General features: G+C 34.7%; 1 protein-coding gene across 1 annotated transcript; it reads left to right on the plus strand.

Moving 5' to 3' along the window:
• The first annotated feature begins 5681 nt into the window (after positions 1–5681).
• On the plus strand, positions 5682–6125 carry LOC112011701 (glutaredoxin-C9). The gene has a single exon (XM_024044050.2). The coding sequence runs from the start codon at positions 5682–5684 to the stop codon at positions 6123–6125; it is 444 nt and encodes a 147-aa protein (XP_023899818.2).
• The last annotated feature ends 12348 nt before the right edge of the window (positions 6126–18473 follow it).

Here is an 18473-nt window from a genome sequence, read left to right on the forward strand (position 1 = left end):
GATGATATCTCCTGTCCGAAGAGGTTGTAATCCTCTGACGCCATATCATAGATCAATTGAATGTGTGAAAGGCCAGAATGACCTTCCGAGGACTCCACCTGATCAAGATAAACTCTGAGCATGCTATGGAACGATAAGGATTGAGAAATATCTAAGGGGAAAGTTGCTGCCACCGTATTTAATGCACTGCAACAACTTTTCTGGCCGCATTTATGTGAAGAAGACCCCTGAACAGTGCATCCTAACCTACCGCCACTCACACAGAGCTAAAAGAAGATGCCTGACGTGACATGTACTTCAACAAACTCATGGATGAGGAACACGTGGACGATGGAGATGAGGACAAGAGTGACTATATAAAGAAAGGAAGCTCCTAACAAGAAGGGAGGAGGAAACTTGATTGTAACCCAAAGATTTTTGTTCATCAGAAAACAATTGTTCATCAGAAAAACAAATAGTGTAGCTCTTCGGATTATCAAAGTTTACGTGCAAATTAATGTTAGCTTGTGTTTGAAAGCTGTGATCCGTTGTTATCAATCTCATACTTAATCTAGCTCTTTCACCCATACTCTACAAATTAATTGTCTTTGGGTTTGGGCCACAAATACCAACCCTACAAAAATAAATGATAGAAAATATTACTATACGTTAAATATATACTTTATTTATTTTAAGCATATTTTATATTGATTTAAATTTTTTAAAATAAAATAACTAACAAAATTAAGGAATTTTTTTAGGAAAAAAAAATTTCTTCATTCTCAATACACTAAGGACATACAAGTAGGAGTATTCTCAATCTATGTAAGAAGCAAACAAGAGTCTGTTTGGTTGTATTATTTAAACAACACAACACATATTTTCATAATATTTTTTCATCTATATGTATTTTTACAACACTTAAACAACGTTATTAGAACAATATTATCAAACTGACCACAAGTCATCGAATTTACGGTGTTTGTCTTTTACCGGTAGCAGATTTTTGCTCTTTAAATTTGACACTTATCAGTACACTTGCAGGTGTGGGTGCTTCCATGCTTGTCACCTGCCTCACACGACCCACCTGTATATTCTCCTCTCCCAAACTTGTTCAGTTGGCTTCTCTTTTTAATTTCAAGCCTATAGATGTGCAATCAACTATATCAAACTATTGCTCTCCCTTTACTTCTCCCCTAACGCTCAGTCCAATCAAGCAGTCTAATCGAGTTGGACAACAACGAATTTTGTTCCTCCCCACTCAAAATGTTCATGATGGATGACAATTAAGTTTATCTCCACTCGAATTCATCGGACTCGTCAGTAGCCCTAGGTTTTTCTGAAGAGCTTGAGCTTATGTCATTTGGTAAAACTTAAATAAATAAATACAAAAAACGTACTTCATGTTCTAAATAAAAAATTGTGAGGGTCTTAATTTGAATGTGTTAATGTTATCATAACACTTTTTTCAATTTTTCTGTAACTTCTTTATAATGTGACAAATAAATTGAAGTTTTTGTTCTTTTTAAATGATTGTTTTGGAAGTTATGTATCTATAGCAAGAGAAAACTGAGTCTTTTGGCTAAATATTGGTGAATTTTAAATTTATTTACGTTATAGGTACTGTTCCAAGTTATTTAGAAAATTGAGGAGAGAGACTGAATTTCGGCAATAGTGTTGCCGAAATTCTAACAAAAGTATGAGAGAAAAAGAGAAAAAGTAGGAGAGATAAAAGTTGGAATTTCGGCAATGGTATTGCCGAAATTCTTATGGCCCAAATGCTTGCCCGAAGTGTGCTGCTTTTGTTTGCTTGTGTCTTGTGTTAGGGGGTGCCCAAAGGGGAAACCCAATTGTGGCAATGGCATTTCCGAAATACGGGGGAAAAATTTTGTGGCAATGCCATTGCCGTAAATGGGAGGGAAAAATAAAATATAAAAAAATGCTACATACACAATATTTTTACAACATTTGTACAATAAATCACATGTGATTAATTGTTATTAGTTCAAATTTAAATTTAACACTGAGATTACTTTTTTAATCCAATAATAACAACCTGCCACTTAAAATTTGTTGTAAAAATATTGTAAAAATTGTGTGCACATATCATTTCTATAAAAAAAAAAAAAAAAGTGGTAGGTTCGGGCAGGCATTCATGCAACAGGAATTTCGGTAATACCATTGCCGAAATTCCAACTTTTCTCTCTCCTGCTTTTTCTCTTTCTCTCTGATACTTTTATTAGAATTTCAACAACACCGTTGCTGAAATTCAGTCTCTCTCCTCAGTTCTCTAAATAACTTGGAACAGTACGTAATAACGCAAATAAATTTGTGATTCACCAATATTTAACCAAAAGACTCAGAGAAAGCCCGTGACTATTACAAACATAGAAATAAAATGTCACAAGAAGCAAGACTTTTTGTCTTTTCTCATGACCCAAAGAAAAAAACGAAGACCTCTTTTACCTCTTTTGCTAACATAAACACATTACCCTTCAAACAATTCTCCAAAGTAAAATTTTCTTCTTCTAGTTACATTTCTTGTTAAGTTAATAAAACTTATATGGCGTGCACAACTCTCAAATTCTAGGCTTCTAGTTACTACCAACCATATATTTCCAAAATTATTGCATAGAAAAAGAAGGATTATAAAAGGGTTAGAAATAGTGACCTGCGACCAAAACCAAAAGCTAAAATATATAAAGGTGTAAATGCGCTTTTCGTCCCTACATTTTGGAGTCATTTCTATTTTGGTCCCTACATTTCTATTTTACAACTTTTAGTTTCTAATCCAATTAATGCTTGTTATTTTAGTCCTTTCCGTCAGCCGACAGACGGAAATGGCTAACGTGGCTAACGGACTGATTAAAATAATAAAAAATCTATTTTGGCATTAAAAATGCCACGTCAGCATCTAATTTAATTTTAATTAAATAAAAAATTAAAAACAAAATAAAAAAAAAATTACAGATCTAAGAACATAACAACTTGTTCTTTAATGTTCTTCTTAAATAAATAAATAAATAAAAAATAAAAAACCTAACAACAACATCAAACCCAAAATCAAAGAGCAAACCCGACATTTTCCTTTATTTGAAATCCAAATAAAAAACATTTTAGTCATAGCTCATCCACTAGATTAAAATTACTAAAGCTCTCTCTCGTCTAAAATGATGCTCTCTTTCATCTAAAGCTCTCTCTGTCTCTCAAATCAAAATCTCTATCTCTATCTTTCTTTCGGCTTTCTCTTTGGATCTGGGTTTAGAGAAAGAGATGGCTTCTCCACCTCTCTCACACAAAGCAAAGCCGATACGATCTGCAAAAACCCCTCAGTCCTCGCCGTGTTTGAGGACCGCTGNGTACTGGTTGATGTAGCTGCAAATATGGTAGGCATTTTTGAATGGGTTTCCAAGTTTGTATTTAGATTTTGGTCACCATTTCCTCCCTCTTTGACTTTGACCCTTTTTTTTCTTTTTCTTTTTTCTTTTAATAAAATTCTTCCAATTCATTACCTAACAATTGATAAAATTATTCAAATGGCCTATTTACATAATGATTAATAAGTCATACTACTTATTTAAATAATACATATCTATAAAATAAAACATTGTCACGCTAAGGTTTAGAGAAAATTCTTTCCAATTATTTTAGAGGAAAACTTTCCTCCTTTTTTTTTTTTTTTTTTTTGCACAAGTTTAATTTCAAGCATGGTTTTAAAAGTACACTTGACAAAAAAACCAAAATATGGATTGATTTTCAATTTTTTGTCCGATCGAGGTTTCACTAATGGTGGAATAGGTGTTATTATAAATAATTTAATTAATAATTATCTAATAGCACAAATAAATTTATTATAACTAATAATTTTTATTTAAAAATTTCCAAAAAATATATAAATAAATTTCAAATGTCTGAAATGAGATTTCATATCTTATATTACAAAAATTTTAAAAATTGAACTTTTTCTTACTGTTAATTTATATATAACTTTCTAAAGATTAACTTTTCTCAATAGCTTTTTTTTCAATTTATTTTCTAAAATAAAATAAATCAATAAAAATAAATTGACCCAAATGCATTTTAAGTTTTATTTCTTTTGTTCGCTTTATTAAATAATGATAGATGAAGGTAATTTGCAGTTACACCTAGTTGGTTATTTATGATTTTATATTTTAGTTTCAAAATTCAACTTATTTTTTTTATCTCAAGTTTATATACAGTTTCTTAAAATAATTTTATTTTTAAAACAAAAAAAGTCCATGTAAATAAACTTGTCTAAACACACATAATAATAATCTTATAAATTGTGATATTACGTTCGGTATGCTTTGGATACAAAATAATCAATTTTAAGGTCTAGCCTCCATGGCGTATCAAAATGGGGCTCATTGGTCTAGGGCATGAGTGGAATAATATGGCTTAATTTCAATCCATCGTATCAATCTATAAGATTTTCAAAATGTCTCATAAGAGGAATAATCTAGCCAAAAGTTAGAACACCTCCTACCTGTATAAAAAAAACAAAATTATAAGGTGTAAGAAAAGTTTCATTTTAGTTAATTATGAGTGGTGGTAATTGCTAGTTTTTTTTTTCTTTTTTACTATGTAGGGAAGAATGTAATTCAGCAGTGCTAAGGGTTATGAAATTGGTTAACTATAATTCTAAAATAGTAGAATATCAACCAAAAAAAAATTGAACATCAGTAGGGTCGCTGGTCGCTGGTCGCTGGGTGGGTCGCCGGTCGCTGGGTGGGTCGCCGAGAAGTGGGTCGCCGAAGTGGGTCGCTGGGTTTTTTTTTTTGAGAAATTATGAGAGAAGGCAGAAGAGAGACACAGAGAGAGAGAGAGAGACGTGTTCAGCAAAAATGAAAAGAGAGAGAGAGAGAGAGAACCCGCGTATATTAAAGAGTGAGGTGAGGGAAATAATAAAAAAAGTGAGAGGAATGAATATTTTATTGCAATAACTTGTAAAATAAATGAGTTGATGTGGGTGTTTTGTAAAAGTGGTAGTGTAAAATAGAAAAAGTAGGTTTTTAATGTAAAAATGGATGTGTAAAATAGAAATACTGATGTGAATGCTCTTAGAGGCATTAATAAAGCTGATGGGATAGGAGGAACACAGCCGAAGCGATGGCAAGAATTATGCTAGTATCACGTTATTAAGTATAATTTTGTGTCACAACTTGCTATGTAATTGGTAGGTCAGTGGGCTATATGAGGACATACTTTTACTAATCATAATTCAAAACTCACAACTTAACGTATGACGAGTTGTGATACAAAATTGTGTCCATCAACGTGTAACTAGCATAATTCCAATACTGAGATACTTTTTGAATATGGTCTCGGGTTTGTAAAAATAATAAATAAATAAATAAAGCTGATGGGACGTGCTGCTAGTAGCTAGATCGAATTTGTCGAGCCAGCGGTGACGCCATAACTTATCACCCACAGGTTCCATGACGTAGTAGATTGCGTAACTGGCGTTGACGTTAGAGTCTTCGTTTCTTTTCTTTTTTTCCAGCCCCCCCACTACTACCGCCCCCTATACGACACGCCTACCCTTATAAATATACGATCAAACCCCCCACATCCCCCATTCTCAAACAAACCCAACTCTCTCTCTCTCTCTCTCTTTCTCTCTCAAAATCAATCAGTCTAATTAATCTTCATAGTTTCATACGATTTCATAGTTTCATACCATGCACCAAGCAATTCCCTATAGTTACAAAACATACTTTCCGACCACCATCGGACTGTCACATGACACATCCACCACCACCACCACCACAACCAGTGTTGCCGATGCAACAAATGTGGGGAAACTGGTATCAGAGAATGCTGTGATAGTGTTTGGGAGACGTGGGTGTTGCATGTGCCATGTTGTGAAGAGGTTATTACAAGGCCTTGGTGTGAACCCCACGGTTTCCGAGGTTGATGATCAGGACGAGGCTGCTGTGATTAACCAGTTGTTAAGAATTATTGGTGTTGATCAGGAATCAGGTGGCCAAGATGGGTCGTCAGTAAAATTCCCAGTGGTTTTTGTTGGGGGAAAGTTGTTTGGTGGGTTAGAAAGAGTCATGGCTACTCATATTTCTGGTGAATTGGTGCCTATCTTGAAGGAAGCTGGGGCTTTGTGGCTTTGATTCTTGTACTTCTGTTTTTTAATCACAGTTTGGTACTCATTTTAATTTCTTAGCATGGGTTCCTTCTCAATAATTTTTGGAGAGAGGAATGCAGGGAATTTTATCTTTCAATTTCTTTTTCATTTTCTCAATTTGTCTATTTGGAATGGAAAAAGACACATATGTATGTAGATTAATGGAATTTTAATTTTAGTCTTGTGAAAGATTAAAGGAGTTCATTCGTTGAAAGCTTATTTCTAACAGTATGAGACTTTACAAAATTAATATTTGTCCTCTCTATCAATTTATCAACATTGATGTCATCGTCATCCTTATTGTTGAAGAATATATATATATATAAAATTGTGCCATCAAGGGCCGCCTTCGATCAAGACCCTCAACATATAGAGCTGGAACAGACTCGCTATCTTTGCACTCAACGATATATTTAAACTATTTTTTTCACCATGACCAATATGAAAACCGTGTTTTTCACATGAAAAAACCAAATATCCCTACCCGAGTTTGAAAATGTGGCATGGACTTGCCTTAAAGTCTATTGGCGATAGGCCTTTTTATTTTTATTTTTTGTTTTTTATTATTTAGGGGGGGTGGGGGGGTCTTTACATTTTCAAAATAGGGAAAAGGAAAATTATTTTAGTCTCTTTGATCAAAATCCACCCAGTTGGCATACAAATACACTTAATTATACACTTTGATGATGCCAATATCGTCAGTTGTGGTAATCATCCAGACAAGATGTCGCTTAAGGTCGTCAGGTGACCTACACAAGAACAAAAAGAGAATTTCCCCTCAAGAGGTAACCGGTTTGGTGCCGGCCATTGAGCCTTTGATGACAAAGTCAAATGATTGAAGAATAATGGTGATGACAAGAGCTCTGTTTCTGCTATATGTGTATAAAAAATGAATCCGCACCCCTTCTTGGGGTTTGATATTGCCTATATATAGGGCTTTCTTTTCTAGCCGTTGGTGGTATTTAATGGTGATTTCAATGTCTTTTCGTAACGTCCTAGGGTGGCTTAAATGAGAGGATTTGAGTCTCTTCCAATGGCCATGTTTCCTACATTCATTGGAGTAACAACATTTCATTTAATATGGGCTTAATGGTGCTTTCCCTCATCCAACGCTAACTTATCTGGACGAAGGAATTTATTAGGTTTGTCACACTTAATTTTGGTGCTTGCTGACTTAGACATTTGTGAATGATAGATGAAAAGTGTGGTCATATAATCGGTTGTGGGCAAAAAATATCCACCCAATAGTAGTCACAGGAGTAAGTTATTAATTTTTTTTTTTTTTTTATAGCAGAAATGATAGTAGACTTTATTAATGTAAATCACTTTGTACAACGGGGAAGAGAAAAGAGGGACATTCTAACCAAACAATAGCCTCCTCTTTCTCTTTTGTAGCATTAACTAAAGCTAGTGCAACTTGATTACATCATAAAGGAGTACTAACAAAAGAAATAAAAACAAAACTATCTCTAATAATTGAAATGTCTTCAAAAATCCAAGCAACCTCTAAAGAGCATGTTCTATCTAGTTTTCTCATTAATCACCTAAAACCGTCCCTATCCAGCTTAGTTTCATAGAGAAAAAGAAGTTTGGGATCTTTTTCACTAACTAAGCAGCGAAGCTCTTGTACTGCCTTTGGGATCCCAAGCCCACGGTAGTTAAGGCTTAGGATTTTCATGGAGGATGACAGGGAGGGACAGTACCCCCAAAGAACGGTTGGTCACTTTCTATTGCTAGTTTTTTGTGTATTGGAGATTTCGATGAAGATGATTTTGAGTTGCGTCGTTTGATATGGGAGTGCAGTAAAGACTTCTTGTTTTCTTCTGAGGATGAAATAGGATTTGAATTTCGAAGCAACCGTTTCCAAGATCGAAGACTTGTTTTAATATGACCCAAAGAATCCTCAATAATATTTGGGGATAACTCCATTTCAATATCACAGTTTGAAAAATTTCCTTTTGAATTTTTAAATCCCATCTCCTTCGAATTTTTTGAACTTGAATCAGATCCAAAAAATATTTCATTAGCACCTAAGTGTTGTGGGCTATGGTACGAGTGTGTTGAGGGGTTTTTGGATGAATTACTTTCCTTAGAAGTGGGGATTAGGTTTTCTTAAACTAATCCCATTGGGATATATCCGAAAAATTCTGTTGTGGATTCTCTGTCAAATTGGAACTTGAAAAAGAGTGGGATATGGATTTTTTGGGATTAGGTGGATGAGTGTTTTGCTCAACATTTGAATTCAAAAATGGATTCTTAGATTCTATGGTTACCTGGCTAATCGAGAATCTTGCAATTTCATCCAACAGACTGCTTTCTGTTTTTGTGGAGAACTTTTTGGTTGGCGGTGAGCTTTGCAGTCGACGGGAAAATGGAACAAGCTCCTTATCGTCGTCATCCCCATCAGATTCCTAAGATTCTTCACCCTCGGCTTCTCTGGGTTTGGATTGATTGTGAAAGTTTTTCCCCCTATTGGCCTTAGAACCCATAGCACGAAGCCAAGGACCAAATTGATAGTCATCCTCCTTTGAAGAAATACACCATTTCCTGGCATGTTGACACTCACGCTCTTGATGTCCCAAAATTCCACACCTATAACTGTAAATAGGAAGCCTCTCATATTTGAAATACACCCACCAATTTTCCATACCTTCTTCAATATGGATCATTTTACCCCTCATTAAAGGTTTTGTAATATCTATATCCACTCTAATATGAAGAAAAGGACCCCTAGCAAGGCCACTCTTAGGAGCATCAACTAGAATAGGAATTCCAATCTCATTGGCAATATAATTTCCAATAGTTGAGTTCATGCTTTTGATTGGGATATTGAAAACCCAAATCCAAAAGGAGGAGCGTTGAAAGGAAACTTTGTTTGGGCTAACATCACCATTGAACAGTTTCAATAGAACGAGTCTCTTATCAAAAGACCACAGACTCCTATCTAAAATATCATTCATATGTTTCTCAGTGACAAAGATTGCCAAAAATAAATTGTTCCCCACTTCTTTGATAGTTACATGATGAGGACCTCTCCACAGCTGTTGAAGGGTGGTCTTGAATGCCTCCTTATTAAAATCTCTGTTGGTTTGCAACCTGAATAAGAGGCTGAATTGAGCTTGTTCTTTAGATTGGGCAACATCTTGAGAGTTTACTGACAAAACACCTTTTTCATCTTCAGAAAGATTAAATTTCTTCCATAGTTCCTCCAAAGCCGCATCCCTATTAAAGACAGTGAAGATTAAGACTGGGAAAAAAGTAAAAGAGAAAAAGTGAAAAGGGAAAAGATAGATGGTTGAGAGTAACAAATCTTGAGAGTAAGTTATTAAATTAAATATGCAATTGAGTATACTTTCCTCTTTCCGCACCCGCAATGTACGATTTGATGTTACACAAAATTTATAAAATGTCATATATGATATAACATCTACCTATGGGTGGTTTTATTACTAATTAGATAAAATATTCAATAAAAAAGTGCAAAAAAAAAAAAAAAAAGAAAAGAAAAAAGAGACTGGGAGGCTATGGTTACAACTTGCAACATAATTTTCTCTCCCTCATTTTTTTTTCCTGAATACAACAGAAAGCACTTGCGTGTGAAATGCTTCCTCTTCCAAGTCTTATAAACATAAATGAACATATGATCTGTACATCATATGTTAGCTCTAAAATTAGAATTTTTTTTTCCCTGCTTTACCAAACTCTTTTTCGCATTCTATTTTTACAACTTTATTAGAGAAGAGCCTACGCTTGTACTTTCTCTGGTTAGTAATGAATTTAGTTCTTTGTTATTTGTTAAGGGTAGGGGTATCCATGGCCAGTTCAGGTCGGAAATTCATCAACCAAGATAATTCTTGAATTAATTTTTTTTTTCTTCAAGGAAATCTAATTAGAAGATGATTCTATTGTAATAAAATATAAATACAAAAAATCCTACCCACACATTCATCGATATAAATTGACATTTATGAAACATTTTCAATCATTTAATTTCTAAACTTGAAATTTTGTGTTTATAACATGTCATTAATTTATCATAGAATACCTTTCCATGTGATTCCTCGCATGTATTAAAAAAAAATGTAATTCCTCGCATCTGTGTTTGCGTATCCATACCCATCCCTTATGACAAAAGAGTTGGACATCTTTGGATGGCTCTCACTCCTCTCCTCTTTTTGTAGTCTTCTTCGCTGAACTTACCCTTATCTTCAATGAAATTATTCTATATCAACAATATAAAAATCAATCACTCAAATTGAAAAGATATTATATATTATAGCATGGGTGGATTGACTTGAGTAGTATCAGGGTCAATCTTGTTTTACTAGTTCTAATTATCTTATTTTCTTATTGGGTCCTGTTTTAAATTTTCTCACAATATATTGTTTCTGAGACATTTGTATGGTGGTCTTAATGGACATGAAGAACATGTAAATTCGAAAGCCCTGAGTTCTATTCTTCACATTAATAATTCATGAAATTTCCAAAGTACCAGTCAATAGAGAGTGGATTAGTCTAACAAAATGCTGGAACACCATTTTCATAAATTATATATATAAAAAAGCTCACAGAGTAGCATGTCTTAGTTTAACTTGTCCATCGCACTAACTTTTACCCTTTCCCGTATTGTAACTAGGATATCAATGTCACTCGTTATTTTTTGGGTGGTTAACAGGGTGATATTATAAAGACTAAACAAGGTTGAAATCGAATTTGAAAAATCAACATCTAATAAAGGCCTAAGTTGCATGCATCTAAGCTTTGCTAAAAAAATCAAATGCTTGATTTCTTTCACGTAAGGAATGAATTAGTGCTAGCTAGATGGGATATTGAGCTAATGAGGGACTTTCAGTGTCTAACAATACCAATATAATAGTTGTTGAGTGCAAATATATATATATATATATATTTCTTTTTTAAATTATCGCCAATAAAGTATTTGAGGAGGCCAAAATTAAGACTCGTCATTGGGCTTAGAACATGACCCAAAGGCTTTTGGTGTCATGTTATGTAGATTCATCATTTGCTCAAAATCTGGATCGCATCTTAGCAAGAGTTACAAACAAAGCCCAAAGATATTCCCCATAGCAACTGATCAATACAGAAAGTGGGCCCACTATAGCAAGTATTTTAAAAGGAAAATGGTCGCGAAATAAGATCAAATGAATGTCCAATAGTCAGTTATTAAGAGTCTGTTTGGTAAGAGATTTCTAATAACATTATTTACATGATGTGAAAATATATGTGAATAAAAAAGTGTTATGGAAATACATGTTGTGTTGTTCAAAAACATTACCAAATAAGCACTAAGTTGACTGAGGAAGATGTTTACGTACATCAGAAAATTCTTGTGTTCCCTCATTAGAAGGATCTTTGAGCTTTTTTTCTACTAGAATACTAACATGGGGAGAAATTCCATATCGACAAATACATTATAGCCTTCATTTTCAAAATAATAAACAAAAACTAGAAACTCTATAAAAAGGGAATATTTGGTGTGGAATGAAAGGGAAAGAGAGAGTCCAGCTTAGCACAGCCAAAACTTATTCAAGGTTTCCATAGATCATGTCATGCCCATAATAGAGTATATATAAATGTGTACTAGATGGTGGAAGCTACTTTTATGGGGACAAATGTGTGGATGTGTATGTGTGAATATGGAAGAAGGATATGGATGGTACTTAGCTATTTTCGGCCATGGTGAGGATGGGCTATTTATGCGCATGGTGCATTACTCAATTTTTACACACTTTAGGTTTTGTTTATTAATATTGTTTAAACAACAATTTTCATTATTTAAATAACATAATACGCACAGTTTTACAACACTTTTTTATCTGCGCATGCTGGTAATGGTTTCTTTAACTTGTGACCAAAACTTGAAGAAGAGGAAGAGCATTTGTTGCTTTTCAGCTTTTTGGTGCCAATCCATTTGTTGGGCACAGTACACGTCAGGTGCTGAGATTGCCCAGCTAGCTTAGTTGCACACGTGGGCCTCTTTTGCTAATGTTTATTGCTTGATTTTGTCATGTGGGCTGAGCATTTCAGGTGGGTCTTGTCTTGGTGGCTCTCTCATTTGGGCTTGCTCTTTTGTCCCTATTCTTTATGCTCAATAAAATAAATAATATTGTCATGGGTTTGTATTTTACATGGGCTTTGTGAAAAAATATATATATATATACGCATTAGTCTTTCAAAAATATTTATTGTAGGTTTTTTTGAGTAATAATTCCCATGGGTTTAAACAATAATTCGTATAATATTTTATAAATGATATTTGCCATTGGTTTAATAATTTCCATAGTTTCATAAATAAGGTTTTTAAAATAATAATTTCCATGGGCTTTTTTTTAGAAACAATTTCCATGGGCTTAAATAATACTATTTGCCAAGATTTATTAATCTTAGCTCCTAAGGAAGATATTTGAGATAATTTGCCAAGTAGTAGTTGTCTTGGGCTTTAAGATTTTGGGCTTTTTAATAATAAGCTATATTGTGGCCAATTTTGGTAATGTAGTGGGAAATAATTGTACAGGCCCAATTTTTTATTTATTTATTTATTTTTTTATGAAGGATATTTGGGGAGTGGGTAAATAATACCGAATGGGGATATAATAAAATTTATTTGTATTGATTTTTGTTGGTAAATGAATAGGTGTAGCACTTTCAATTTTTATGGAGAGTTAGTGTCTTACCTCTAACTCCAATCTTTAAATTTTAGAAACTACTACATTACAATAATGAATATAATTATATTGGGTTATATTATCCATTAATCTTAAGTAATTTATCTCTCTCTCTCTCTCTCTCTCTCTCTCTCTCTCTCTCTCTCTATATATATATATATATATGAACCATTTGCTGTGTATAAAAATATCGTAAAAAGTGATTTACAATAATGCATTTTTGTGAACAGATGGGCTAAGAAAGGTATTTTTGTTTGGTGGAGCTTTGGACTAGGCTATTAGTGCGGAATTAGCATAAGCCACACAACGATCCAATTGGACTATTGTATTTAGGAGGAGACAAGTGAAATAAAAGTTTGGCAAAATTGGTTTGTGAAATTGACAACTATAGTGGGCTTGAATCTCTTTAAAGAGGGCAAGAGCTGCACCTTAGCTTAATTGATTTCATTCTATTTTTTTTTTCTAATTTTTAAATTTGGTAATTTTTATTATATTTTAGTGTCTTATCACTAACAATTTTATGGAGATTCAAGCTATGAAGCCTTGGATATCAATAGCGGAAATCTCAACAAGTTCTCAAATAAAAAGCAATCTGAGTGGCAAGAATATTTGAGTTTGCAGTAAGATATCTCTTATTTTATATATATATAGTTTTGGTTCATTATTATATGTCAATTTGTGTGCATGAAATATAGTAGCAAATGAAATTCAAAGTTAAGAGTTTATGCGTCATATATGATAAATTTATTTGGGTGTAAAATTACTAGTGAAAAGTGAAAACTCATATGCATAAATTCGATCTCTAATACCATGAGATGGACATCTTGAGAACGTATATCGTTAGATATACATTTTTTCATAGAGATATAATGACTAATGATACAACATGTCAGTAGTTTTCAAAGACATTTGATAAAAACTTATTTGATTGATATGAACTAAAGCAAAATATTGAAAGGGATTTGTGCAACTAACATATTTTTAGGATTGAAAATTGAGGTGGTATATAGTTAGATATCTACATGAGACTTGAAAATACAATGAATTTTTATTTTTGAATTTCCTATATTTTTGTTAAGGAAAACATGGTAAAAGATATGTTCTTTGAGATGTTAGTACATTATTAGCCACTTTATATGTGTGTGTCGATAAAAAAAAAAAGTCACGTGCATTTTGAAAGAGAAAAAAAATGGTAATGAAATGTGACTAGCGATTGGAAAATATTGTTGGAGTTCACGGAAAATTTTAATAGTGAATCACAAAATGGAGAAATCTCATGAATACAGATTTTCTTGCCAAAAAGAAATTTTATCAAACCCCCCAAAATCTCAAGAGGTTTGAGATTGAGAAATGTTCTTGTGCCTCGTACAAATATGTGATTGAGAAATATTCTTGTGCCTTGTACAAAATTTTATTTAATTTTTTAGGACCTTTAGGTGAATATATTAAAAAACATTCTCATGGAAATTGTTTTTTATATAAACCCTGACAAAAAAAAAAAAAAAAAATAAGAGTGTTTCTATTTTTATGAAATTTATTTATTTGGAGAAAAGTTCAAGTGCTTTTTAATTTGAGGTTGAAAAATGAAAATTTTATACAACATGTTTTCATTTAATTTTTTGTTTTTTAATTGTGGGATATTGAAAATTGAAAAATGCAATTGAAAAAATATATATCTGATTTGAGAACCAATTTTTGGGATTAGCAATTGAAATGAGCTATTGGCATTAGCTTTCGGGGCTTTAAGCGAACTGGGCTTTGAGGTTTGGATTCCGAAAGGGTGTGGTCACAATCGATACTTCCCAATTGTGTTTGGAATTGTTGCCAAATTTCTACGACGAAAATCCGGCAGCATTTCACCTTATTTTCGTGGTGGAAATTCGGTAGCGCTTCGCCTTAAGTGCGTCATAGCACACAAAACACAATTCTCACCAAGCTTTCGCCGTGAGAATATGGCAATAGGGATGCCCCATTTTCACATCGAAAATTTGACAGGGTTTTGCGTTTGGTGCGTTATGGTGCCTTGGTAGAGTTTCGTGCCTATGTATACGACACGTGCCAACATGGTCGTGCTAGGAGGTGCCAAAGCCCCTCAGAGCATTTAAGCACATTGATACATGTTGCATACATGGGGAAACTAGTGTCACTTGGTGACATGGATTGGGACGATCACATTGCAGTGACTATGCACACAGTATGACATTAATATGCACCTACAGCAAATGCCTTGAGCACATACTCATGTCACAAGATCGAGAGTACTCATGGCTAAAGAGGGTCGATCATGTAACCACAAGAGTCCATCATACAAACTGCATGATCACCCACACACATGCAGGCATATATATACACACACACACATACATACATCATGCACAATGTTATGACACAGAGCGGGGAAGTAAAACAAATATTGCCAACATTCCAAGGGTATGGCCCAGCAAGGTACATGAAATGTAAAATAGACATTGCCATACCCAGGGAACGCGGCCTAATTAAAGAGCAAGAAAAGATAAAGGGTACAAGGAGAGGGGGAACCCCAATACATGCTCTAGAGAAGAGACGAAGAAAGAGAAGGAAAGAGAAAACTACTTAGGAGGGGCTAGGCCCCGTAATCTACTGAACATTGCCTTTGTGTGCTTGTGTCTTCTTGCTTGCATCTTTGCCCTTTTTGTTTGTGCCTAGGAGGTCGCACCCTTGCTCTAAGTATCTATGCTCCATGTGTGTACATGCAATGATAAAAGAAACAAGCCAGCAAACAAGCAAAGAAACAATTAGAAGGAAAGCATGCTAAAAGACAAGCTAGCAAAAGATGTCAAATGGGGGTAAACAAGCATATTATCAAACAAAAGAGGGTGTCCTAGCAGGATAAATGTAGGTTTGGATCGGGTGTCCATAGTTCCTTTGGATTGGAGTATGGATGACACACAGAATTATGCATGAACATGTAGGTAAGCATGCAAAGATGAAATGAAGTAGAGAAAGCCAAACAAGTGGCACAAAGCACGCAAGGCAAGCATATCAACATTGCATGGAGTGGGCAAAGGTGTGTCTTAAGCACACCAACACCACAGAGGTGTATCTCATAAGTAATTGCATCCAATAAGCCACAAAAGGGGTGGATGCAACCACACAAGCAAGAGCACATGGCATAGCAACCAAATATGTAGATCTAGACACATGAACATGGCATGGAGTGCACAGAGATATAGATCTCATGGCAAAGAGCACATAAACAAATAGATCTAAGCATAAACATGTTAAAAAGCACATAGACATGTAGATCTAAGCATAAACCTGACAAAAAGCAGCTAGGCATATGGATTTAAGCACAAACATAGAATTTAGAAAATCCTAGCCCAAGAAGGCTAGGCCAACATCATCAAAGAATTAAAACATGGCAAAAAGCAAGGAGACAAGCTTGGAAAGCTATAGAACATGCTAGGAGGCAAAATAAAGCAATGGATATGCTAGGAAAAGCAATAAAACATATTATAAAGTCAGATAAAGCAAAGGGTGTAGAACATAGATAAAGTTACATCTACACCCTTTAAACCCGAAATCCAAGGTTCTAAGACCAAGGTGAGGAAAAAGAGTGCAAGAACACTACCTCTTGATTGTTGAGAGAAGAGATGAATCAAAGTTTTTTTTGATGTGTTTGGGAGAGAATTTAGGAACGAAAATAGAGAGAATTTGCCCAAAAAATGCTACACTTTTTTTTATATAATTTTTTTTAAAAAATAAAATTTGAGGGGGGTTTGGGGGTATTTATAATAAAAAAGTGACCCTTTAGTGGCTGCCGACTTGAAATGGCTTGATGAAGGCCTTCTCAGGCTTGAATTGGGTTGATCTTGGTGTCCCTGGAAAGTTATGGATGTGTAGTTTCTAGAAAACTAAAAAACTTGGAAATCCAATGGTCAGAACGAAAGTTATGGTCTCGGGAAGCAAGGTTTTCAAGATATCTCAACCATTTTAATTCCGATTTTCACCTATGAATAGTTGTTGGAAAAAGAATTCAATAATCTTTGCAATGATGATGGTCTCAACCCGTTTTGATGATCAGATCAAAATTAGAGTTTTTGGGACCCTCAAAGAGTCAACATGGGGTCAAACTCGGTCAAAGTGGACGAAAGTCTCTGAATAGCTCAGGCTTGATGTAAAAGCATGAGAAACGTTGTTTTGGAATGGTTCTGACTAATTTTGACCTGTGGTTGACTAGGGGCATTTTGGTCAATTTGACCTAAAAAGGCACTTTGAGTGCCCCGGATACCCAAACGGGTTGCGCCATATCAATCTAGATGTTTCCAAGGCCCCATAGAAGAAAGTTAATATTTTAAAGATTTTTGGGATCTGGCGTGCAAATCGAGGGCAGACAAAATACGGTATCTACATTGTATAACAAATATATAATGGTGTCCTTGTAAAAAATAAACACTTGTATATTTGCCGAGAAGAAAATAAGAATAAGTAAGCATTTTTGTTAAGGTATAAAAGAAAAATAAAATGCTAGAAAAAAGATTTAGAAGGTTAGGGGTGTGGATGGTAGCCAAAAAGCTATATCCACACCCCTAAACCCTAAAACCAAAATGTAGAACCAAGGAAAGGAATATTGGGTATAAGAACAATACCTTGTGTTTATGGTGAAGAGAGAAGAATCAAGAAACTTTGATGTGTGTTTTGGGTGTTTTTTCGAGGCGGCGGCCCTTGTAGGTTTGTCAGCCTCGAAAGGCCCTAAAATGAATGGATCCTAACACCCCTAGAAAGATCTTTACTTCTTGTTTCTGAAAAGGAATGGATCTTGAAAATCCAACGGTCGGATTGAAAGTTATGGCTCTTGGAAGTTTGTGGTGCATTAATTGATGCGTCATCCCGGTTTTTGTGATGTCTTGGCCGTTCTAATTCCGATTTTGACTCATGAATAGTCGTTGGAGTGAGAGTTTGATAATCTTCGCAATGACATTAGTTTCAACCCGTTCTGACAGCCGAATCAAAATTAGGGTTTTTGGGCCCACCTTGGATTGACTTCAGGTCAAACTTAATCAAATTTGATCAAAGTTGTTAAAAATCTCCAAGAAGCTTAGGTTTGGTGCAAAACTATGAAAAACGTTGTTTTGTGAAAGTTTGACCTTTAGTCAAACCTAGGGTTGACTAGGGGCATTTTGGTCATTTTAGCTGAAAAAGGCACTTTGAGTGCTCCAATGCCCAAACGGGTTGCTCCACATTGTTTTAGATGTTCTCTTGGCCCCATAGAGAGAAAATGATATTTTTGGAGGTCCAGCCCACAAATCGAGGGCGGACAAAATATGATATCAACAACTGCTTCTTCTTTATCTGATATCTCGAGTGCAATGAGAGATGTCAGATAAAGAACGTGATTTCAAATTTTGTTACCCCTAAACTTGAGTGCGGAGACTGTTTATGGACTGAGACCGAACTTTACCTGCTTGGCCCGATTTGTTGCAGCTGCTATTGGAATATTTTCCGGATGTGCCTCTGAGCTCTAGGAGAGAAGAAAGGAGAGGATTTTTTTTTTAGGGTTGACCGGGTAAGCGTTGACATGGTCAACGCTTCTAGGGCCGCTGGGCATCCCAGGGCCTATAAAAGGCCTTTTGGCGCCCCTTTTAGCTCATTTCACCTTTTCACTCCAC

The sequence above is a fragment of the Quercus suber genome, unplaced genomic scaffold (assembly GCF_002906115.3).
Source record: "Quercus suber isolate HL8 unplaced genomic scaffold, Cork oak 2.0 scaffold_47, whole genome shotgun sequence".
NCBI lineage: Eukaryota > Viridiplantae > Streptophyta > Magnoliopsida > Fagales > Fagaceae > Quercus > Quercus suber.

What these genes read in the sequence shown, in the direction of transcription:
- LOC112011701 (XM_024044050.2), top strand. Translation starts at nt 5,682, where the DNA reads ATGCACCAAGCAATTCCCTATAGTTACAAAACATACTTTCCGACCACC.